We start from the raw sequence: 25,432 nt of genomic DNA on the forward strand, positions 1-25,432 counted from the left end.
CTATTATTCGGAAATTCTGTTTTTAAGGTTTTACCCTGGAGAAACTCTCAAACATGTGCCCAAGGAGACATGTGCAAATATTCTTTGCAGCATTGGTTATAATGGCCAAAAATTGAAAATGGCACCATTATCCATCATTAGAAGAACAGATAAAATCAGACATGTATATCCAATGAAATACTATGCCACCGTGGAGATGGTGAGAGCCACACGTGTCAGTGTGAATTCATCTCACAAACAAGGCTGAGGAAAAGGGTGAGTTGCAGAGTCCTCCACAGTGAAATACCATTTACATAAAATTGTAACTGTTCCAAACAGTACCATATACTGTTGATCAGTGCAGGTGTATGTAGTGAAAGTGTGAAAACACACTTGGAAGGGATGAATACCAGGTTCAGGTGTTACTTATGGGAAGGGAGAAAGAATAGAATTGGGGAGGAGTATATATGGGACTTCAGCTGATACTGTGCTATTTTATTTCTTTAAGAAAAACAAAAACTTGAAGCAAATATGGCAACATTTTCGAATTAAAAAGTGCTGGGTGATGAGTACCCAAATGTTTTTTATGTTCTTTCATATGCTTTTCACTTTTGAATATTTAATAATATTTATTTATTTATTTAGAAAGGGCAGGAAGAGAGGTGGTGGGTAGTGGAAGAGCCCCTGAGACAAAGGGAAGAGCGGCCAGGTGCAGTGGCTCATACCTGTAATCCCAGCACTTTGGGGGGCCAAGGTGGGTGAATCACTTGAGGTCAGGAGTTCAAGACCAGCTTGGCCAACATGGTGAAACCCTGTCTCTACATAAAATACAAAAATTAGCTGGGCATGGTGGCAGGCACCTGTATTCCCAGCTACTCAGGAGGCTAAGGAAGGAGCTTGAACCCAGGAGGAGGAAGTTGCAGTGAGCCCCAGATCATGCCACTGCACTCCAGCCTGGGCAACATAGTGAGACTCCATCTTAAAAAAAGAGAGAGAGAGAGAGAGAATGACAGAAGAGCACGTAAGAAAGCAAGGTGCTCCCTGTGTTGGCAGATCTGAAACATCAGCCAGAACATAGTAAGAGGGGGGCATAGCCTCAGGGCAGGCCAGAGAGACAGGGCTGGGCATGCAGGGTGCTATAAAAGAGGTGATGATTTATTCTTAGTGGAATGGAGAGATAGGGAGCTAGGGGCTTTAGCCAGAGGAGTATTTACCTTGATCTGTTTACACTGATTAGGTCACTTTTGTCTGCTCTGTGCAAGATGGAAAAAAGGAGGGTAGGAGCAGAGGCCAGGAAAAGAATTAAGAGGCCTTTACAGTAATGTAGGCAAAGGACATTGGGGAACTCCATTGTAATGGTGGCAGAAAAGATGGAGAGAATAAGGTGTATTTGAGATATATTTTGAAGAGGAATCAATAGAACTTGGGAATAGGTTAGATGTGAAGTGTGACTCTGAGGTTTGGATTTGAGTAACTGGTGGTGCTGTTTACCGGCTGAGAAGACTGGTGGGCATGAGAGCAGGAACCATGACAAGAATTGTTTGTGCATCTGTTTACTCGTTCCCAGCAAGGAGGAGAGGGACAGAGTTTTATTTTGGGCATGTCAAGTTCGAGATGATTGTGACCCACCCAAGTGCAGGAGTAGAGCTGGGCAATTGCATATTCAGGTCCAAGATCCTCGGGAGAGGTTGAGTCAGATCAGGAGATATAAAGTTGGGTGTCACCAGCATATTATTTCGAGCCGTGAGAATAGAGAGACAGTGTAAATAGCAAACACTGAACATCCCTACATTTAGTGTCAGGAGAAAGAGGATGATCCGGCAAACAGACTAAGGAGTGGCTGGTGAGGCAGGAGAATTAGGAGAGGGGACGTGATGCATGCCAAGACAGAAAAGCATTTCAGAGTGGAACATGAAATGTCAACGGTTCAAATGCAGAGTGGCCAAGTCAGCAGAGGGCCGAGAATCCCCTGTTGGAGCCAGCAACACAGGAGACTTTGTGTCTTTAGCAAAAGCAATTCAGTGGAGTGGTGGGAGCTAAGGCCAGATCACCCACTATCAGGGAGTGAGTAGGGATTGCAGAAGAGGAAAGAGTGAGTGTAGGTGAGTCTTCTGGCCCAAATAGAAGGGAGGAGAAAGATGGGGAGGAAGCTGAAAAAGATGAGTGAGGCAAAGGAGAGGTTTAGTTTGCTTTGGATGTTACTGTGCGTGTCCATATACAGATGAAAAAAGTCCAGTGGAGAGACAAATTGATGGTGGGAAAGAGTGGAGGGAATGAATGCAGGAAGGAATACTTTGAGAAGAGGAATGAGTAGGGAATCCAAGCCATGCAGCCTCATTCAGCAAAGTCAGGATTCTAACTCAAGCCTGTCTGATTCACACACCATGCTCATTCCTAGGAGCCTCTTTCCCTCACCCGTGAGTGTCCAACTCCCAGGGTCCAGTGCACTAAATCCTTTACCACCATCTCCTCTAAAGACACAAGTTTTATAGTCTTCCCATTTCCATCTGGGTTCTGCATCTACCCAAGGAACTGGAGGAGAAAATAAGCAAACTGAAGAAAATTAAATATGACCTATTTTATGCATTCTATATAAATGCATGAAATAGATTATGTTTGACAGTGGTAAACAGAGAACCCAAAATAATGCAATTTATCACTTTAATTATATATGCTTTTCTTCCTCAATCTCCAGCCAAAAATGAGCTTCCAGTCATTTTCAGTTCCTTCTGTGGAGCCATTCCCTAATTTCTAAAGCTGTTTTTGATAACCACAGACTTCCAGTCAAGGATGTTTTATCTGAAGCATACTGAAAACATAACATGCTGCCTACGATGGCACATGCGAGGAGGAATGGGGTGGGTACGTAGGAAATTGAAAGTAAGGAAGTAGAGGGAGTGTGGAGTTCCGATTCAAAGGAACAGCATGGATTAAACTGATGTCCCTCCAAAGAAATTGATATTCTCCTACTGCCACGGAGGAAAGTAATAGGTGCTGAGTTATTTGGATACTAAGCTAATTCAGAGTCAACCAACCACCTTTAGTAAAGTAACCTTACCCTAAAATCTACTTATTCATGAATAAGAGAGGGTAAGAGGACCTGAAGGAGGGCAGGTGAGAAGGCAGTTAGCAGCCATCACACTGCAGGGAGAAGGGGACCTCTGCCTTATTGCAGTCTCCATCTCACACATATGTGTCGAACACCTGCTTCCAGGCACTGAGGGTACAGCAAAGAGCAAGACAGAAATGGCCCTTGCCCTCAGAAGCTTGCAGTCTCTTGGGGGAATGCACACAAGAGGCAATCACAGTGCCAGGGAAAAGTGCTAAATCCTCAGACAGGGGATGTATGTGCACCTAACTCAGCCTGGGTGGGGAATGGTGGTCAGGAAAATGTTTCTGCAGGAACGGTTAAATAAACTGGTTTTTTTTATTTGTTTGTTTTTTGTTGTTTGTTTGTTTGTTTGTTTGTTTTGAGATGGAGTCTCGCTCTGTTGCCCAGGCTGTAGTGCAGTGGCACGATCTCAGCTCACTACAAGCTCTGCCTCCCGAATTCACGCCATTCTCCTGCCTCAGCCTCCTGAGTAGCTGGGACTACAGACACCCACCACCACACCTGGCTAATTTTCCTTCTTTTTTTTTTTTTTTTTTTTTTTTTTTTTGTATTTTTAGTAGAGACAAGGTTTCAACATGTTAGCCAGGGTGGTCTCAATCTCCTGACCTCGTGATCCGCCCACCTCAGCCTCCCAAAGTGCTGGGATTACAGGCGTGAGCCACTGTGCCTGGCATAAACTTTTAAATCGAAGACATGACCGAGATTTAGCCAGACTGGCCGTGAGGGCAGGCAGTCAGGAGATAATAAACAAGAAAAACATAAAGCACATGTGTGTGCCCACAAATACACAGTATCTATTATCTTAAAGGGTCATGTGAATGGGAACATTGTTGCTGCTTTATTTTGCACTTTGGGGAAAATCAGAGTCATGACAAGCTGTCTCAGACTCACAATCAGGGTTAGTGGTGCTGTTGGATAATGTAGGAAACAGAAAAGGACCAGGTTGGGAGGTCGAGGCTGGGTTCAGCCTTGACAGGTTGAGTAAAAGGAGCTTCTGAGACCTCCACATGGAGTTCTCAGGTAAGCAGTCAGATACTTATATCTGAAACTCAGGCTTATGGCTTGGGCTAGAAAAATACATTTGGGATTTATTGCATCAGGGGTAGCAAGTTAAACCATGGCACAGATGAGCATCCTCAGTGAGAGAAATACTCTCACTAAAAGGGAAAGTGAAAAGAGAAAAGGGCATGGGGCCAGGGGATGAAGAACTTCTTCACAGCCACTAGAGGAGGGAGGCTGAGCCTGCGGAGGAACACGGGAAGGTGTTACTGGGAGAGATGGTAGGAAAACCAGGACACAGTTGCTTCACAGTGGTTTAAAATGGAGGGAGTAACCCACAGTAATGACATTAGCATGTACCCAAACAAAATGAGGACAAAACCCATCCATTGGATGGGCCAGACATGTGAAGGAATCACATCTGAAGCCAAATTGGAATGGGTTGAAGATGAGTGAGGAGTAAGCTAACACACACCAGTGCTTGCCAAAATCTACTGCTTTGTGAAACTTATAGAAAATTATATCTCAGTGGACATTGGCCAGTTGCACAAGGCTGCTCCCAGCTGGAAGTGCGGTCCCACACAGATGCTCTGAGGGCTAAGGAAAGCAATATTTTATAACACCTATAGCCATTTGAGATACACCAATGTGTCTCAGAATACCAACTGGTAAGGTCTGCTATAGACCACTTTCTCAACTAGAGTGCCTATGAATTGGGGCTCCCAGGGGGGTGTGGAATCAAGGTGAGCTTGCTGGCTTGGTTTGGTTTCGTTAAGAGTTTTTAAGACCTTAGCATCTTTCAGAAGCATCTATGGAAAAAATCCAGTTGAGATGGGGGGACTGGATTCATGAGAGAGAAAAGGGTAGTATAGCATTGGTGGTATAAGGCTCCTCAGAAGATACAAAAGAATCCAATTTCAGGTGAAGGGTCAAATGTACAAGATATAGTGTGTGCAAAAGTGTAATTCTCCCCACAATACTAGAAATTGAATGTCGTTATTACCATGTTACAAATTTAGAACCTGAAGCTTAGTGAGATTAAGTCACTGCCCCAGGTTCCTTGCCTAGTAAGCTGCATAGCCAGGACTATAACCTGTATTTCTCTGACTCCAAAATTCCTAACAATTATACTTAGGTGCTAGGCCTGGAGACACAAAGATGAGCTAGATTCAGTTCTTGGCTTTGAAGAAGTCATATACTAAAAGTATAGAGAGACACTAAAATAAATATAACACAGTGTGATAAATAGAATAATGGAAACATGCGGGAAAATAGGAACCACGAAAACTACACCCAAGTATATGCCCATCACTTCCTGAACTCATGGAGGCAGGGGTGGACTAGACATACAGCAAGGGCTAAAAAGAAATACAAATACCTGGATGGATGGATGGATGGATGGATGGATGGATGGATGGATGGATGGATGGATGGTGATGGATGGATGGATGGATAGATAGACAGAGAATAATAGTACGAATAAAGATTCCCTCCTTAGGGCAAGTGTTGTTCATATGGCCACAAGAGGTCGCTGCAGACCTGACACAAAAGAAGGTTTTTTTTCCACTGGCGCTGCCATGCTCTCTCCAGTAGCTTTCCAGAAGGAAGGGGTAAGGATGGAGAGAGGAAATGAGGGTGGTGACCAGATGCCCCATAGCATTTTCTGCCCTCTGTAGGACAGTCCCAGAGCTTCATGCCCAGTCTGGCTCCATCTTCACCCGACTCCTGGTCATTTCCACTCCTGTCTTAAGTTCTAGGCTTTTGATGTTTCTCCAATGTGTTCTGTCTTTCAGACCTAACTCAGAAATGCTCTCAGGTTTCTCCATAGGCCTGTGGTTCCAGCTATGGATGAGACTCCAATCGCAGCAGACTTTCTGGCTGAGTGCCTTTGCACAAAGTACTTATCTTTCTAGGCTTCACTCAAAATACTAAGGTTGAGAGGAAGGCTCTAGTAGTTAAGGCTTCCTGGCCCACACTTCTTACAATAGCTCACCTTCACCGAGCACTTCCTACTCGCGGGCATTGGTCTAAGTCTGCAGTATCCAAGGAGGCGGACACTTGTCACATGGAGCTGTTTAAATTTTTTAAAATTTCAACTAAAGTAAAAACAATTAAAACTTCAGTTTCTCCATCTCATGAGTCTATTTCAAATGCTTAATAGCTCTACGTGGCCACCAAACTGGACAGCCCAGAAAACATTTCATCATCACTGAAAGTTCTATTAGATCTTGCTGTCCGAGTGCGTCTCATGTTTTTAATCTTGTTTAACCTTCATAACAACCCTATGAAGCAGGTATAATTATTTATCCACTTTAAAGATAAGGACCCTGAGGAACAGACTGGTTAAAAACTTACCCAGGGTCTCTCACCAGATTCGTATCCAGAATGAGGATTCAAGCGCAGATATTGGGCTCCAGGGCCTACCATGCAGAGCTGTCCCCTACCCCAAGCTCTCCTGCTCTCCCCTCTCGCCTCTGGGAGCTGCAATGACTTATCCTATTCCCCAACGGCCATTGTCCCTGACTAATGCCGCCCTGACAACTGACTCTGAGCGATGAGAGCACCTGGGCCTGGAGCCTCTTCTGGCTCCTCTTCTGGATCCTCATCCACACTCTATTTTCCTCCCACCTCCTTTTAGCCCCTGAATTCCCTTAGAGTATTAGTGTTAGTATCATGGGTTTTAATATCTCCGCTAACCCATCCCATTATCAGTTCAAGGTCAGCCTGAGTCCTGAAAGATTCCTAACCTGGGCAGCAGCCCTGTTGCTGCTCCCCGAGGGTCACCTTCATCCCCAGGGGAATGACATGCAGCCAGCTCAGCTCAGAGAGCTGGTTTCACCAATACCTCTGAAGGTGCAACAGCATCTTGCTCTGCAAGGGAAGTGTGAAAGGTCAGATGCAGTTCACGCTCTCATGCCACTAGAACCCAGTGAAAGCAGAAGTTGCCAGGGCAGAGGCGTCAACCATTCTGTGTGCAAACCACCGTAGGTGTTTGCAAGCTAGACCACTTGCGGTTATCCCCTCTCTCTCTTGCCCCAGCTGCTGCCCTGCAGGGCCTCCACACAACCACAGGACCTGCAGCTGAACGAAGCTGGAGACAACTCAGGAGATCTGTTGGAAAGAGAACGATAGAGGAAAATGTATGAATGTTGCCATCTTTAGGTGAGTGGACAAGAGATTTACTTCCTACTTTACTTCCTCACTACTTTTACCTCTTTCCTAAACAACTGAGTCACCAAAAAAAAAAAAAAAAATGCCTGGCAGTGTCAAATTAGTTTCCCACTTCCACTGAATCAGATAATCTAGGGCAAGAAAACTTAGAAAATTCTCTCTCTCCATCCCTGGCCTCAGCAATAAGCACATCAAATTCCATCAAATTCCATGTGTAGAACTTCTCACTTAAAGATTTCCAGGAATAACTTTACCATAAGAAAATGCTTAGCCGGGCGTGGTGGCTCATGCCTGTAATCTCAGCTACTTGGGAGGCAGAGGCAGGAAAATCACTTGAACCCGGGAGGCGGAGGTTGCAGTGAGCCAAGATTACACTCCAGCCTGGGCAACAGAGCGAGACTCCTTCTAAATAATAAAGAGAAAGAAAGAGAGAGAGAGAGAGAGAAAGAAAGAGAAAGAAAGGAGAGAGAGAGAGAGAGAGAGAAAGAAAGAAAGAAAGAAAGAAAGAAAGAAAGAAAGAAAGAAAGAAAGAAAGAAAAGAAAGAAAGAAAGAAAGAAAGAAAGAAAGAAGGAAGGAAGGAGGAAGGAAGGAAGGAAGGAAGGAAGGAAGGAAGGAAGGAAGGAAGGAAGGAAGGAAGGAAGAAAGAAAGAAAGAAAGAAAAGAAAGAAAGAAAGAAAGAAAGAAAGAAAATGCTTCCTAGTATTTTGCCTGACTCCGTGTTTCACCACAAACTCTCATGTTCTGTCCACAGAGGAGATGGGAATGTGGGACCTCTTTCTCTGTTGAGGGAACATTGAATAATTTCCAGTTTGTATCTATTACAAATGATGCTGCTATGAGCACTCGTGTGCATGTTTTTTGATGCCTGTATGTATACATTTCTGTTCAACATCTACCCAAGAGTGAAAATGCTGAACCATCAGGGATCCTAGTGTTTAGTTTTGGTAGATTCTGCCAAGCCATTTTCTAGTGACTGTACCATTTATATTCCCACTGGTGGTGTACAAGAGTTCTAGTTTCTTCACATCCTCACCAATACTCGGGAGAGGATTGCATGGGGCAGGTCACTGGGCTCCCCCAGACCCAGCTCAGTCTCAGCCGGTATCACTCCCTTATTCTTACGGAAGGTGTAGTGGTATCTTACTGTGGTTTAAATTTGCGTTCCCCCAGTGATTTATGATATCAAGCTCCTTGTGCTATGTTGATTTGACACATGGATATCTGCTTCTGTGAAGTACCTATCCAATTATTTTTGCCCATTTTTCTAGTATTTGTCTGTCTTTTTCTTATTGACTTGCAGAAATTCTTATATTTCTTATGTGGGCCCTTTGTCAGCCGCATGTATTTAAACTATCTCATCACACCACAACTCGTCTATTCCCTTTCTTAATGGTGTCTTTTAAGGAAGAGTTCTTCTCAAAATAATACCTGACAGTCTTAAAAACCTCAGATTCCGAAGCTCCATCTGTGTTCTACTCCATACTCATCGATGCTTGATTCCTTCTTGAACTGAGGATCCTGTGAACTGTCCTCAGGGCTCCACTTCTCCATCTCACTGCAGCGTCCACAAACATTTACCGCTGGAGATAGGAGTGCCTCGGAAGCTGGGAGGTCGCTTGGGAGTCAAGGGGTGGGTGATCTTAGTTTTCCAGTGCTGCGCTGCCTCCCAGGCTGAATGATGCTGAGGACAAGCAAATTCGGGCCGTCTCTGGATCTTTCTAGTGGAGATGTCCCGTAACCATGTTCCATCCTAGTTCCCTGGCATAGGCTTGTTGAAGCCACAGAAAATGTCAGGGATTTATTAGTGACTTACTGACTCCTTCATGTTTCGTGTTCAAGAAAATTTATTCATGTAATACTTCTTCAGCCAAAGAAGAAATACCAATTAGAGCTTTGTAAGTTTCTTTCCCACTTCCTATTTCAACTATCAAGCTATAGCACCACCCAGCTTAGGTCACTCACCCACCTTCGATCCTGAGGCCTGGCTGCTCTCTGTCAGCTTCGCCCAGCCTGTTTCTGACCTGTGTTCCCTCCTCTGTGCCAGGACAGGCCCCATGCTGCTCTGGATGGCTGTGCTGCTCTTTGGTAAGTCAACCAGCTTGGGCATCCCCTCCTAGAGCACTAAGGACCATAAGTCATCCCTGAGACACCTTTTCCAATTCCAGTGGGTTTGTGGCCGGAGCTCAAGACAGGTGCGTGTACCTGGGCATGCTTGGGAGAGATGGGCACTGGGGTAGGAGAAACTCCTCAGTGTTTCCTATCCCATTGTCCTGGGTCCTTGGCAGGGCAGCCCTTTGATATGTCAGAGATAAATTAGGGAGGCAGAAAATCACATTACAAGGTCACCTAACTTCCCAATGACATTTCTACCTTGTGATATCAGGTTAAAATACTAATAATAGTTGTCTCAAAAGGAAATTGAAGTTACAGAAGGGAAAGAGGCCGCTGGGGGCAACACGGCAGGAGTCAGGGAAATGAGGGATAACAGTCCCAGACGTTTTGCTCGGCAATGGGAGGTGGAATTTTACAGGGTGACATATTTTTATGGAGCCTCAGCATTTTCTTAGAACCACTTAACAATGATCAGACCTCTCACCTGGTTGAAAGGCCTGTGCCCTGAGTAACCAAAGCCCTTTTCAAATTGACCGTCTCTCTTCCGCATACATCTTCTCTCTGTTGGAGGCTGTTTCAGACCCATGGGGCTGGTCTGAAGAATCAGCTTCATTATCTGATCCATGCCTCTCTCTCTTCTCTCCATTCCTCCTCATGCAGGTTACTTGTAACTGAGGGAGCTGGTCTAAGGGTGGAGGATTGCACGAGGAGGGTGACTGGGCTCCCCCAGACCCAGCTCAGTCTCAGCCAGTATCACCCCCCTTATACCTAAAAGAAATAATTTGTGCATATATTTTGTTTCACTTTACAGTTTCCAAGTGGACCTACTTTTTAATTCTTGGTCCCAATAGCTTGTTTGCTGTTTGTTTTCATTGAACTGGAAAAGCAAAACTGTTCCTAAATATAACCTCTTCCTGGACAGAGTTTGTGAGAATTTGACCCTGTGAGGAAAATGCCTGTTCCACTCAATGTTCCTTCTCCAGCGTAGCGTGTTACTCTGTGTGTTTTATGAATGGCCATTTGGACAAATGGAAAGGTCTAATGCTCACACTGAGGCAGTGCCTGGATATACTCCAGGCACAAGACTCACAGGAGCAAATGGCACTACCTTGTAAAAGGAACAGCCCTTGGAGTTGTCTAGATACAGTCTGAGAGTGTTCCAGCTTGGAACCCAGGACAAGGATGACAGACAGCAAAGGAGGAGAGGAAGGGAGTCAGTGACGGGCTGACTGGTGCACAGTGTAATGGAGAACCCAGCACCAGCACATTTGGTCCCATGTGATGCTCAGGGACCCCAGAAAAACAGCCTAAATCACAGGCCCTGCGGCTGGGTGTGTAGAAACATGTATCATGTAGAGCTGCTATTTCCTCTCTCAAGAGCAGGGTATGGTCATAATAAATTGGTGGCTATTACTATTATTGGCTGTCAGGACTCCAGCAGGAAAGGAACCCTGACATTGAGCATGCTGGGACCTGGCTGAACGTGAAATATGTACTTAAAGTTTGGGAAATTAAGCTTAATTTTCTTCTGAGCTGAACATTAGCCAACTTCCCTCCTACCACTGGAGCCTGCTCCCTGCATACTCCCACAGCGTCCATAGGAGGTGTCATGGGGTCCCACACAGCGCTCCCAGCAATGTGACTGCTGCGGCTTGGCACAGCACCCTGTTCCACAGTGGTAGAGCTCAGTGGTGACAGAGTTCTTCATGGTGAGCTGAAATCTGCCTCCCTGATCCCTCTAGTCTCCATTTCTGTCCTATAAAGTAACTCAGAATAAGTCGCTCCCTTCTTTTAAGCTTAGCCCACCAAGTATTTTGTGTCTCTCCTCTGTTGTATCTTTCCCAGATAAATATCTCCCGATCCCTCAGAAACTCTAAGAGGAAATTATCCTGCTCCTAGAGTTGGCAGGGGCTGCTGCCTTCATTTTTTGGAACTCTATTATGGAACTTGGTTTGACAGTAGCTCTCGGCCACCTCATTATACTGTCACCTCATCTTTGGCCTATATGGCTGATGGAGGTCCCTGGGCCCTCATTGCAGAAACTGCTGTGAGCAGGTGTCACCCACTGTGTATGTTCCCAGTTGGCTGCTGTTTTGATTGCAGAAAGCAAGTTTGTAATCCCACCTCCAAGATCTTGCAGTACCATGGGCAGCAAGTCATCGGGATTTGGGGGCATGAGCTCATTTTAAGTGCATCTATGCTTCCTGGGTGCCTTCTGTCTTGTTTTTGGCTTCAGTGGCCTCAACCCTGCTTGTTTAGCACTTTGTAGCTGCAAAATTGTTATCCAGTGAGGAGGGGAAGGGAAGGAAGACATTATTACAGAGTAAGGTCTCTATCACTCTGAGGTCAGGCCGCCTTTCTGCTTTCAGTTAGTGTAGTAACCACTTTCCCAGGCAGTGGGTCAATATAACCTTCACAACTACACTGTAAGAAAAAAAAAAAATGACTATTATCATTTCTATTATGTGATATGACAGAACGAGATATTGAAGGCTCTTGGAATTTAGACAACTTGTTCAAGGTCATACAGAAAGAGTCACATTCATGACTCAAGTCCAGGTCATCTGATTCCAAATCCTGCATGCTTTCCACTGCACCAAGCTCATAGATGGGGGTTGGGGTGGAACTGGAGGGATGATGAGGAAGAGACTCATTGTTCTGCACACTCTTGAGAACTTATGACTGAGCTGATCCTGAGCTGAATAGAGAATAGAGCTGAAAGATTCCATCTGTGTCCAAAGTATTGTAGAAAACAAAGATGACACCATGTGACAGAGCCAAACATCTGCTCTTAGAGGGTTTTCACCCAGCCCTCCCAAGGCCATTCTTGCATTTTGTTGGTGTTATGCAAAATACCTAGGACATGTCAGCAATGAAGGACACAAATAAATGTATGAGGATTGGCTGGACTGACTGCACTCAGCCCTACATTCATTCATTGTTTCACACCTTGCCCCAAAGTCCGGAAGATTCTTCACTGCTTCATATCCAGCTGTGACCTTCAATTTCGAGTCTTCCATTACTTGGGTTATTCAAACCTACCTAACCATATCTGTCATCATTTTGTGAGTTGGCCTCTCTTCCCAGGTTACCTATTCTCACACCACTCATTTAAAAGGATGAATGCAGCACATCCAAGATGCAAGCATGATGTGGGATGCATCCAGTTTATTTGTAGTTCTCTTATTCATCTGTGCTGCCTGACAATGTCTCACATCCTTTGATGATTACTCTTTCAGGGGACTTGGCCTCCTCAGTCTGATCACTTCTGTACCCTTTTCACCAGAGTTCTGTGGACAGATGGGACCACAAGAATCAGGCCCTGCCCTTGCTATATGGGTTCTCTGGCACATTTGTGCAAGAGTCTAGTCCTGTGTTTTCTACTTTTTGCTTCCCACCTCATACAACTGGATGCAAAGGAAAGCATTCGTGCATTTATTCAGCAGATGCTTACTGAACACAGACTGTGTTCCAGGCACAGGTCCTAGGCATAGAAAATATAGCAATGAGGCCGGGCGCGGTGGCTCAAGCCTGTAATCCCAGCACTTTGGGAGGCCGAGACGGGCGGATCACTAGGTCAGGAGATCGAGACCATCCTGGCTAACACGGTGAAACCCCGTCTCTACTAAAAAATACAAAAAACTAGCCGGGCGAGGTGGCGGGCGCCTGTAGTCCCAGCTACTCAGGAGGCTGAGACAGGAGAATGGCCCGAACCCGGGAGGCGGAGCTTGCAGTGAGCTGAGATCCGGCCACTGCACTCCAGCCTGGGCGACAGAGCGAGACTCCGTCTCAAAAAAAAAAAAAAAAAAAAAAAAAAAAAAGAAAATATAGCAATGAGTAAGATAGGCAGAGTCCCTGCTAATGTGGAGCTTACATTCTAGACAGACAGACAGGTGATAACATGTAAGCAATTTAATGAATAAGATAAATTCAAATAGTGATAAGTGCTTTGATGATAATACAATGGGGCATTGTTTTAGTGACTGGGGAAAATTTTTCTGATTGGAGTCTCAGGGAAGACGTGTTTGAGAAGGCAATATTTGAACTGAGATAGAGCAAAGAGTTCTAGGGAGTAGGTCCACCATAAACATTGAGTAGTCAAGTGGCTGACTGGTTGGGTGGTTGAATAATTGAATGGTTGGGTTGTTGGATGATGGGATGGCTGGGTGGCTGGGTGGTTGGGTGGCTGTGTAGTTGGATGGTTGGATGTCTGATGGCTGGGTTGCTTGGTGGTTGAGTGGCTATGTGGCTGGATGGTTGGATGGTTGGGTGGATGGGTGGTTTGGTGGCTGGGTGGTTGGGTGGTTGAATAGTTGGATGGTTGGGTTGTTGGATGATGGGATGGCTGGGTGGCTGGATGGTTGGATGGTTGGGTGGATGGGTGGATGGGTGGTTTGGTGGCTGGGTGGTTGGGTGGTTGAATAGTTGGATGATTGGGTTGTTGGATGATAGGATGGCTGGGTGACTGGATGGTTGGATGGTTGGGTGGATGGGTGGATGGGCGGTTTGGTGGATGGGTGGTTGGATGGTTGAACAGTTGGATGGTTGGGTTGTTGGATGATGGGATGGCTGGGTGGCTGGGTGGTTGGGTGGCTGTGTAGTTGGATGGTTGGATGGCTGATGGCTGGGTTGCTTGGCGGTTGAGTGGCTATGTGGTTGGATGGTTGGATGGTTGGGTGGATGGGTGGATGGGCGGTTTGGTGGCTGGGTGGTTGGTTGAATGGGTGTAAGTCCCAATTGCTGAAGTGACAGACCTCCTTGTCAGAAAGCTCTTTTTGCTACTTAACCTAATTATGTTACTTTGTTATCTTGCAGTTCCCTGTGTTGGGAAAACTGGTAAGTTGTGTCCATTTCTCTTCTAATTCAAAGTATGTCTATGGGCCACAACTTACTGGATGGGAACAGGACAGTGCCATGGGATCCCCCAGAAACATCTGCAGAGCAGCACCAGACGAGGCCCCTTCCTCAGGTGTCTTGGCCAGTTCCCAGGAAAAGGAGGAACCTGGAACTCCACTAGTCTAAGGCCGAGGGTAGTCCCAAGGTGACCCAAGCCTCAGCAGTGGGGCTCTAGGCCTCTATCCTATACCCTTAAAAGTGGCTATGGCCTCTGTCTTCTCTCCATGTGGTTCTGGAGCTCTTATATTCTCAACTCAACAAGACTGGGACTCCCTTCCTTCCTTTTATGTTCAGAGAAGCAGGTACATTTGTCTGCTGATCAGCCTTCCTTCCTTCCTTCCTCAGATCCCCTTCCCTCCAGCCCATTCAGTGACACTGACCTCCATGGAGCTTTCTGTCAAACAGGAAAAAATTCTGATCTATGAAATCTTGACCTCCAAGGACATACCCTGTGATTCCAGGGGGAGATACTTCAAACCAATACTTAGTGCTGTTAGGAAAAGCAGTAGTGGAAGCAAGGCTTGCCATTCAGTAATGCGGTAAGCATCATTTCTTCCAGGGTGAGGAGAGTGGGTCCTAAGGATCCACAAGATCTAGACAAGAGCAGGATATGCTGAGGCTCCCTAACAGTTACTCTTCATTAGTCTCAAGCCATCAGGATGGCTCAGAAGGCTGTCTGGGAATGGGGGTGTCTGGCTTATCAAAGATATGATACAGCCTGGGGACAGATACAGACTGAGGACAGGCTCAGCCTGCCCTGCAGGCAATGATGCTGCTGCCCTGCAGGTGATAGTGGATCCCTGGGAGCTCTTCTCCTGCTCACATCAGGGCACAGAATACATTTTAGGAATAGAGACAGAGAGAACAAATCCCTTCCATGAGAGTGGTGGAAGATGAAATGCCCTGCTGAGGTAGAGATGGAGGCTGGGCCTGGAGAAGCCCAATGAGGAAGGCAGGAGGGAGAGAGCTCAGGCTGTGGCACCTCCAACACTCCCCACCAACTGCTTTCTGGTGAACACAGATGCTGCTATTAACAGAAGTGAAGGTTGCAGAAAGTGTCACATTAGGTAGCCGGAGGAGGAGAAGCCAATCTAGGCTGGAGGGAATTGAATCAGGAGGAATGAGGCAAGACAATGAACAGAATGAATGCAATTAAGCCAAGCTTGGCAAGGCAGACAGGAAAGTGCAGTATAAAGGAAGACAAGGAGGGTGGGGGTGGGAGGAAAGCCAGAGAGAAGACACAGGGAGAGGAGAGAAGGGCAGGGGAAGAGAAAGGAATAAAGAGAAGGAGGGAAGAGGAAGGAGAGAAGAAGGAAAGGAAGGAGAAGGAGTAAAGGAAGTCCAGGTCCTGCCCTTCTCTGGTCGGCATGAAAGACTGGAGACAGTGACACTGCACTGGTGCCATCCAAGGGCCTCCATCCCCAGAGGGAGGCCTTAGGCTGGGGGACAGAGAGAGAGAAGTGACCGATGGGACCTGCAACTCCAGGGCTGCCCTGTTCCTCTGTCTCGCAGCCTGGCTGTACCTCCAAGCCTGGCCAAACCCTGTGTTTGAAGGAGATGCCCTGACTCTGCAATGTCAGGGGTGGAAGAATACACCACTGTCTCAGGTGAAGTTCTACAGAGATGGAAAATTCCTTCATTTCTCTAAGGAGAACCAGACTCTGTCCATGGGGGCAGCAACAGTGCAGAGCCGTGGCCAGTACAGCTGCACTGGGCAGGTGATGTATATTCCACAGATATTCACACCAACTTCAGAGACTACCATGGTTCAAGTCCAAGGTGAGTCACCAGCTTGGGAGTTTGTGGGGCAGGAGGTGCCACTCAAGGATCCCGTCTCTAGAGGCCAGTAGCTCTCTGGACAGGACCCCGTCTCTGGCTGCCCCTCGTGCTGGGCCCATGAATGGGGCCCCGAGGTTTCCCAAGATGTTGTCTCAATACCCCCCTCTCCCCACCATGGGGCACATATGGAGCCAGGGGAAGGAGTGGGGAGATTCCTGGAACGGGGGCACTGGGAAGAGCCTGGACCAGTCCAGGTTCACCCTTCCCCTCTGTGGACTAGAGGACCTCGAAGGGCCCCTCTGCCTCTGACTTCTAAGATTCCAGAAGGACCTGGCTGTGTGGGAGTCATTTCAGAGCTTGTAGATGAGGACAAGAGGACAGGTCCTGGGGATCAAACTGCCTCCCATCGGTGTCCCCAGGCTGCAGCCCGGGATGAGTAGAAGCTCAGGCCTCAGCCTCCTGGGGCTTCATCATCCGGGACTCCCCTCCTGAGCCCTGGGCCTGCATCTCCCCAGAGCTGTTCCCACCTCCTGTGCTGAGTGCTGCCCCCTCTCCTGAGCCCCGAGAGGGTAGCCTGGTGACCCTGAGATGTCAGACAAAGCTGCATCCCCTGAGGTCAGCCTTGAGGCTCCTTTTCTCCTTCTACAAGGACAGCCACACCTTGCAGGACAGGGGCCCTCACCCAGAACTCTGCATCCCAGGAGTCAAGGAGGGAGACTCTGGGCTTTACTGGTGTGAGGTGGCCACCGAGGGTGGCCAGGTCCAGAAGCAGAGCCCCCAGCTGGAGGTCAGAGTGCAGGGTAAGTGTGCGAGAGAGTGGAGACACCCCCAGGGACCTGGGCATCAGGCAATGGGATCCCCTGGGGGGAAAGGAGTTGGGGAAAGGTCCCCAGGAGAGGAGGGAGCCAGGGTCCTGGGTGGTCAGGCTGAGCCTCCCATCCCACGTGCATCCCAGCTCCTGTGTCCCGTCCTGTGCTCACTCTGCACCACGGACCCACTGACCCTGCTGTGGGGGACATGGTGCAGCTCCTCTGTGAGGCCCAGAGGGGCTCCCCTCCAGTCCTGTACTTGTTCTACCTTGATGAGAAGATTGTGGGGAACCACTCAGCTCCCTGTGGTGGAAACGCCTCCCTCCTCTTCCCAGTGAAGTCAGAGCAGGATGCTGGGAACTACTCCTGCGAGGCTGAGAACGGTGTCTCCAGAGAGAGGAGTGAGCCCAAGAAGCTCTCCCTGAAGGGTGCGTTTTGTCCTCCAACAAAGCTTTGAGCCCCAGCAAGCTGACGGGGGTCAGATCTCACCCTCTGTGTACCTCCCACCACGCCTGGCACAGTGCTGGACCCATGGCAGCCACTGCATGACGGAGCACGGACCTTAATTGGTCCATCTGTCCACTGAGCCTGGCAGAGAAATATTGAAGTCCATGGAGTGGGGAGCATTATGGGGGGAGCAGTCACCTGGTCACTCATGGTGTCACCATCATCCTTGCTGCCATCCCCTGAGCCATCCTTCATGCCCATCTACGAGGCTCCCGCAGGCTAGATGCTTCCTCTAATACCAGTCATTCTGCCTCTTCCATGCCAGGCTGAAATGCATTTCTGAATTTTATCCTCAGTGCTCATGGCCAGCTTCTTCTCCCCGTTCCCAGGTTCTCAAGTCTTGTCCACTCCCACCAGCAGCAACTGGCTGGTTCCTTGGCTGCCTGCGAGCCTGCTTGGCATGATGGTCATTGCTGCTGCACTTCTGGTTTATTTGAGACCCTGGAGAAAAGCTGGTCAGTAACTCTTCTTGGCTTTCTTAGCTGCTGAATCCCTGTGCGAGGCCCTGCCCAGCCTTTGGAAAGCCAGAATCTGACAGGGCCAGCCACTCTCTTCTCCTGGGTGTGGCGTGGGAGGGGGGACTTCTCTTCCTGTGTCACACAAAGGGGCACATGGAAGGACAGTTAATGCTTCCAAGACGTATACACACATGCACTTGCTCACACGCTCACAGTCATCCAGAGATGCACACAAACACACAACTGCACACTCAGGCATGAATAGAACATAAACCAAGGAACTATTACAAGCCAAACGTGATGTATGTCAGTATCCTTTACATTTGAAAGACAATCTGTGGCTAGGAATATGACAAAAAAAAAAAAAAAACGACCTCCTTTCTCTCTCATTGAGCTCTGCTAAGCAGAGCTCTGATCTGCTTAGACTGGCACATAGTGGGTGCTCAGTAAATTCTCATTCTAATCTAAGCAGATCGCCCCAGCAGGTTCCCAGGCTGCCCTTTCTCCTCTGTGCATTCTCTAATGCTTCTAATCAAAGTCACTGAAAATAAAAAGGTAGGTTAAAATTCTGATGTAGAGGAAAACAATCAGATAAACGACATTTCAGGTTATCTATTTATTTTGATATTCCAGACTTTCTTCTTCTTCCTGTCTCAGTCGTGATCATAAGAATGAATGTTGGCTTTCAAAGCAATTAGTTTGGGTGGCCACACGTTTATTCCAACTCTAACCTTTGCTCGACTCAGGCCACATGTAAGGAATGGCTACCAGTGCCAAAGCTATCTGGTGTTGGTTCATTCCTAGGGCTTCAAATCTGCCTACAGAGGTTCAACTCAACACCACTTCATCCTCTGCAGGGGCAATGTTTTTACTTTCTGCTTGTCTGGGACAAAAGTGATTGCTCTCATAGACCTCCAAAGACAGATGTACTTATTTAAGCTTGCAGCTCCCTCTGTTGAGAAATTTGGGACGAGTTTTCCAGGAGCTAGGCCATCCTGCTAATTAAGGAAGACCACCCAGTCATACGTTCAAAGCATTCCTTCCTGCATCCACCAGGGTACCTGAAAGGGTCTCTCCCCAGCCCTAGTCCCAATACCCTGCCTCACCAGGCACCTAGTTAGGGCTTGGACCAGACTTCAACTTCCTCTCCCCTTTTGAATTTATAGTCTTTGTCCATATAACTTCCCATCTCCACCCTTCTCACTAGTCTTGAGTTTGGATTCACTACAGGCTAGAGTTGCTTTAAGTATCCCTTCTTAGTGGGGGAAAAGGAGAGGAGACCCAGAGCTATTGGGGAGACAGCTGAAGTAGGGAACCACAAACCAAAGATCTGTGGGTTCTACTGTCATTGTGTCTAATGAAGTCTCCTCCAAATGGCCTAGCCTGGCCTCAGTAATACAGGTGTTTCTGTTTCTGTCCACTCACCTCTGAGTCAAAGCATTAAAGGCAGAGTAATGGCAGAGTAATGTAGCACAACTGCCTCCCTCCCCAGCCCCAAACAAGATGGTGAAACAGTGGCCACTATTGAAAGATCCTCAAGAAGAAGATGCCTTTCACAGAGAACAAAAGAGCATCCTCTTGATGTAGAGGTTATAGACCATCACCACCATACCCACTGCCAACCTTGGAGCAGGTAGGCTTCATTTTACTAAGGAGCCTGTCTCTCATGCAAACAGGACTGCTGGTGGTGATCTTAATATGTCAGAATCTCAGGCGCACAAAATATTCTCTAGAATATTGCTCAGAAAGTCACTTTCAGGACCAATTCCATAGCTACGCAGGAAAAACAGCCAGATCAATAGCCTTATTCTCCAAATCCAGCTCTGGGAGACTCACAACCATTTCCAAATATCATAGCTGTTCTTTAACAAAGAGAAATATGCCACCACCAAACACAGTCAACAGATGTAATGTCCAAAGTCAATTTTTAGAACATTTGACCAATGATGGTGTTACTGGAACAAGGATATGGTCATGCAAGGGGTCCACTTCAAAGTAGCACTCACCTGCATGTACAGGTTCTGCTGTGCTTGTTTAAAAGCATTCCTTTTACTACCTGTTGTCACACATCCCATAAAATAAAGTTCTATCAAACTCATGGAACTCTTCATTGAATGGAGACTCAGAAACTGAGGCTCATTTCTTAGCCCTGACAAATGAGCACTGGAAAATGCTTAATCGCTGGGGATCTGTCTAAGTCTCCATAAGTCCCCTCTTGATTTTACAGGAGAAGCCATTTCCACATATCCTACCCGCTGATTCTGATGCTTTCTAGCTGTTAGTGTAATGAGTATTTCTTGGGCACCAGGCATGACCCAAGTGTTCTAAAATCTACATGTGACCCAATTCCTATCCCAAGAGTTACCTTTAAAGATCTGGAAGCACCTGCTGTTCCAGAGGCAGTGTGCTAGTGGAGAAAAGGCATACAAACCTGGATTGAGATTCTGTCTCCACCACTTACTGTGACCTTATATAAGTCACCTCTCCCAGCACTCGTCACCTCATCTATGAAATGGAGATAAAAATATCAACCTTTGCAAGATGGTTGTGGAAAATATTAGATACCAAAGAATTAGGAAGAGAGGTGTTTTTGAAATCCAACTATGTGCTGGTCACTGGTTAGGTGCTTTACTAGGAAGATTATATTTTATTTGGATTGCCTGGCCCCATGTCTGGCATATAGTGTATGGTCAAAGTTATTAGCTTTTCTTCCTTCTGAAAAGCAGCTTGACTGGTAAGCCTAGGCCCTCTCCTAGGAGGAGAGCAAAAATGTGATCCATTCTTGCTCACCTTACCTTCTCCTAGTTTATGATTCCCATGGCGCCATCTAGGGTATTTTTTCAAAGGAAACATCCCAGAAAAATCAACCATGTCCAGACCTGTGAATTAGCCCTCCTAATCAAACTGGCCTCAAACCTTCAGTGGCCTCCCTGTCATTCTTGTTCACAGCTTTCCTGTCCCCTGTCCCACCTGCCCTCTAAGGGACACCCAGTGAATCATGCCTTTGTATCTCCTAGGGCCCCTTCCATCCCAGATACCTCCCCCAGCTCCAGGTGGAGAGCAGTGCCCACTATATGCCAATGGTAAGGACTTCCAGCAGGACGGTGGTCTGCCCATGTGGGCCAAGAAGAACTTCTTAAGGGAAGTAAGAAGGGAGCTTTCCTGAGCCCTGTGTCTCAGGAATTGGAGGCATCTGGGGAAGGAAAACAAACAGCTTCTAGAAAGGGCATGAGGAGAGAGTGCTATGGAGTTGGTGGTGGGAGAGGGAGGTGGGAAGGGAGCCAGGGCTGCAGGAGACGGGGCAGGGAAGGTTTGGACCAAGGGTTGGCAAACCTATGACCCATGGGCCAAACCCAGCACACTGCCTGTTTTTGTAGATAAAGTTTTACTGTAACACAGACATGCTCATTTGTTTATTTTGTTTGAGGGCTTTCATATTACAGAGTTGAATAGTTGTGACAGAGATTATACAGGTCACAAAGCCAAAAATATGTACTACCTTTTTTACAGAAAAAGTTTGTCAACCTCTGGGTTAAACAGTGTCAGGGCTAGGGAAGCTGCAAAAAAAAAAAAAAAAAAAAAAAAAAAAAAAAAAAGTGCTAAGGGGGCCTGACTCCTCTTGCCATGATAGCTATCCCCACATTAGTGACCAACCCCCATTGCCACTTATCACCATAACAGAGCCCCTGATGGGCTTCTCTCCATGTCTTCAGGACACTTATGGCATGAGGTGGTAGAGTCAGGTGGATCCTATTTAAGCCTCATTCCTTCTTTCAGTGCATCACCAGAAAGAGAAAGATGAAGGTGTTGTCTACTCTGTGGTGCATAGAACCTCAAAGAGGAGTGAAGGTGAGTGATCTCAGACCAAACGTGGTACTTTTACGAACAGAAGTTTTGGACCTACAATGAAAGTATCACTACCGCTGTCATTACCACTTTTATCATTACTGTGACCACCACCACTATCACCAAGACCATTGTATTTATCTCCATTATTGTCACCACCATCTCCTCTTTCACTACCACCTTCACCTTCACACCATCATCAATGCTACCATGACCACCACCACCTATCTCCTCCACTACCACGCTCACCACAGACACCACCATGACCACTACATTCACCATTCTCAACACCGTCTCCTCCACCACTGTTACCATGATAACTGCAGGGAGTTTTTTGCCCTTTCCTGAGCAATGTGAAGGACAAAGAAAAGAGAGAAAAAATGATGTAATCTTCCTTTGCTCCAGAGTCTAAGTCTAAGCAGGACAGCCCTCACTATAAGATGGAGTCAAGAAGACTATGAGCTCCAGCCACAGCTATCAGAGTCAGGTGGCAGAGGTGGGGGAAATGCTGGTCCTTTAACAGAGAAATAGGCCACGTGGCATCATGGGAAGAGTTTGGGTTTCTGAGTCTCAGAACTGAGTTTGAAACCTGACTCTATGTACTTACTTACTGTGGACTTGGCAAGTCAGGTGTCCTCTCTGAGCCTGATCTATAAAGGGGAGACAATGCCTGCTTTGCAGGATTACTATAAGTTGTTAGGAATGGAACCTAGGTTCTAGAAACAAACCTTAAAAATTGTCTACATGTAATGGATGTTCAAAACAGGGAGTTTTGTTGTTGCTGTCGTTTTAATGTCTTATCTGCTCTGCTAGTTCAATTCCTAGTCTGCAAAAATGGGTTTGAATTGGCATAGGGTTTCTGCTCCTTCCCATAAATGGCAGTAGGGGAAATGAACAATCAAAGAGTCTCTTAACTGAAGGGCAGTTCCCCCAGGACCTGAGGTCACACAGCTGGTGTGTAGTCCAACTGGAACTAGAACCCAGGTCTCCCCATTCCAGATTGAGGAGGAGTGAAAGGAATTTCCCCCGCTGGCTTCCCTGGCTCTCTAGAGGAAGACAACCAGCCAGGAGGGGTGGGAAGGAGATGTACTTGCTGTGAAGCACAGAGACCTGACCTGAACTCACTCTTTCCCCACAGCCAGGCCTGCTGAGTTTGCCGCGGAGAGAAAGGTGAGCTGGGATCCCTGCTCCTTTCTCACCCTCTGTCTTACATCTGCTTCCTCATCCTAAGCCAACTCTTCCACAGGACAGTTCTATCATCTATGCAGAGGTGAGATGCCTGCAGCCCAGTGAGGTTTCATCCAAGGAGGTGAATATAAGAAACACCCTCCAAGAATCCCTTGGCGACTGTGAGGAAGTTCTCTGCTAGTGACGGTGTTCTCCTATCAACACACGCCCACCCCCAGTCTCCAGTGCTCCTCAGGGGGACAGCAGGCTCCTCGACTCTTTCTGGGGCTCCTTCAATTCCCAAACCCAGCATCACAGAGCCCCTGAGCCCTTGTCCTGGTCAGGAGCACCTGAACCCTGGGTTCTCCTCTTAGCAGAAGACCAACCAATGGAATGGGAGGGGAGATACCCCCACCAACACACACACTTAGGGTCAGTCAGTGACACTGGACACAGAAGCCACAGAAATTTTATTTCCATACAAGCATGTTACTTCCCCCCGATATATATATATCTCATCCTTCAGGAAGTATCCAGAAGGAGGCCTTGTTATCATAGGAGATGACAGCTCCACGTGTGTTGTTGTCCCCGAAGACCTTCCAGTGAGACAAGATGATGTGGTGGAGGACAGTAATATTGATGATCCGGACCCTATGTAGACCTAGGTTAATGTGTGTGTTTATTTATGTCTTCGTTTTTAACAAAAAAAGTTTAAAAATTAAAAAAAAAAAATTTAAATAGAAAAAAAATATATATATATATGAAATAGTTATATGCCACATAACAGCATTTCAGTCAGTGATAGACTGCATACACAACAGCGGTCCCAGAAGATTATAATGGAGTTGAAAACTTCCTACTGCCTAGTGATATCATAGCTGCCTTAACATCATAATACAATGCATTTCTCACACGTTTGTGGTGATGCTGGTACAAATAAGCTACAGCGCTGCTAGTTATATAGAAATATAGCACATACAATTATGTACAGTACACTATACTTGATAATGATAACAAACAACTATGTTACTGGTTTATGTATTTACTATTTGCAATGGTGCCATCTCAGGTCACTGCAACCTTTGCCTCCTGGGTTCAAGTGATTCTCCTGCCACAGCCTCCCGAGTAGCTGGGATTACAGGCATGCACCACCACACCCTCCTAATTTTTGTATTTTTGGTAGATACAGGGTTTTGCTATGTTGGCCAGGCTGGTCTCGAACCCCTGACCTCAAGTGATCCACCCACCTCAGCCTCCCAAAGTACTAGGATTACAGCCATGAGCCACTGCGCCCGACCTGAAGAAAATACTTTCATGAATTTAGTGTAGTCTAAGCATACAGTGTTGATAAAGCCTGCAGTAGTGTACAGTAATGTTCTAGGCCTTCACGTTCACTCACCACTCACTCACTGACTCACCCAGAGCAACCCCAGCCCTGCAAGCTCCATTCACAGTAAATGTCCTATACAGGTATATTTTTTTTTCATCTTTAATATTGTATTTTTACTGTACCTTTTCTGCATTTAGATATGTTAACTATGAAAATACCGTTGTATCATAGCTGCCTACTATATTCAGGTTTGTAGCCTAGGAGCAATAGGCTATACCAAAAAAAGAAAATGAAAAAAAAAAAAAAAAAAAAGGAAAGAATAGGCTATACCATATAACCTAAGTGTGTAATAGGCTATACCATCTGGCTTCGTGTAAGTACACACTATGATGTTTGTACAGTGATGAAATTTCCTGACAACGCATTTCTCAGAATGCATCCCTGTCATTAAGTGACTCATGCGTGACTTGGTACGTGTGTGTGCACATGTGCTTCTATGATGGTCCTCAGTCCCTTTGAATATGCTTACCTTGACCCTGAAAAGAAAGAGCATCTGCTGCCCTTTCAGAGCACCTGGCAAGTCAGAAATGCTTCTAGATGTATTTGCATGCACTTATTTTAAAAAGAAAAAAAAGCCAAATACACTTTCTCACACTGTAATTTTGCCTTACTGTCTCTTATTTCTCGTTGCTGGCCCCTTTCTCAGTCCAAATGCCAATTGGTGGAGAGGGAAAAGAAATGAATGAAAGGGGCACTGTTGTCGAGTGGTTATGCCAGCAGGAAATATCACCAGGTTTACCCTGAAACATTGTTCTCTCAGAGGAATAGGAAAACATTTCGAATCTCTCTCTATTTTGTTCTTAAAGGTCAGTTCTTGGGATATTGACGACTACAGTCTGAGAGATGCTGCGGTGAGATTTTCAGGATTGCGTGGTCTTTGAGGCGGGTGTTTTTTTAAGACAACATTGACCACCGTTCAGTGTCCACATGATCATTGTAAGGTTGCAATGCCACATGCTAGTTGGTTACATAAGACACAATTCCAGTGATTGAAGGTGGTTATACTGTATGGTGGTGTGTTCAAGATGGCACTGGCATCCTTGAGCGGGGCCTGGCTGTGCAGCACCATTTGATTTTTTTAAACACCCTGGAGGTCTGGTGGTTGTTGCTGTTGTCCTTTCCTGTGAAAGTCACAAGAGAAGTTACAGTCCAGGTGAACCTGGAGTTTACAGAGTTGGTTTTGTTTCTGTTTTATCTTTTGCTTTG

At 46.5% G+C, this 25,432-nt stretch overlaps 2 protein-coding genes across 2 annotated transcripts in view; both read left to right on the forward strand.

Annotated features, from left to right (window-relative positions):
- The window catches only part of LOC126935658 (sodium/potassium-transporting ATPase subunit alpha-2), a 907,274-nt gene that overhangs the window by 547,846 nt on the left and 333,996 nt on the right, over positions 1 to 25,432 (forward strand). The gene's annotated exons all lie outside the window — the stretch shown is intronic.
- On the forward strand, positions 7,071 to 24,826 carry LOC126935904 (Fc receptor-like protein 6). The gene is made up of 11 exons (XM_050758053.1): positions 7,071 to 7,252; positions 9,307 to 9,347; positions 14,190 to 14,210; positions 15,783 to 16,049; positions 16,565 to 16,849; positions 17,005 to 17,286; positions 17,695 to 17,820; positions 20,841 to 20,906; positions 21,601 to 21,672; positions 22,808 to 22,839; positions 22,916 to 24,826. The coding sequence occupies exons 1-11, from the start codon at positions 7,233 to 7,235 to the stop codon at positions 23,036 to 23,038; spliced, it is 1,335 nt and encodes a 444-aa protein (XP_050614010.1). The 5' UTR covers positions 7,071 to 7,232; the 3' UTR covers positions 23,039 to 24,826.

Source organism: Macaca thibetana, chromosome 1 (genome assembly GCF_024542745.1).
Source record: "Macaca thibetana thibetana isolate TM-01 chromosome 1, ASM2454274v1, whole genome shotgun sequence".
In the NCBI taxonomy this organism is placed as follows: Eukaryota; Metazoa; Chordata; class Mammalia; order Primates; family Cercopithecidae; genus Macaca; species Macaca thibetana.

Coding starts and splice junctions, on each gene's coding strand:
- LOC126935904 (XM_050758053.1), top strand. CDS start 7,233: ATGAATGTTGCCATCTTTAG. Junction 17,287..17,694: donor CAAGAAGCTCTCCCTGAAGG/GTGCGTTTTGTC, acceptor CCCCGTTCCCAG/GTTCTCAAGTCTTGTCCACT. Junction 20,907..21,600: donor GTGCCCACTATATGCCAATG/GTAAGGACTTCC, acceptor TCCTTCTTTCAG/TGCATCACCAGAAAGAGAAA.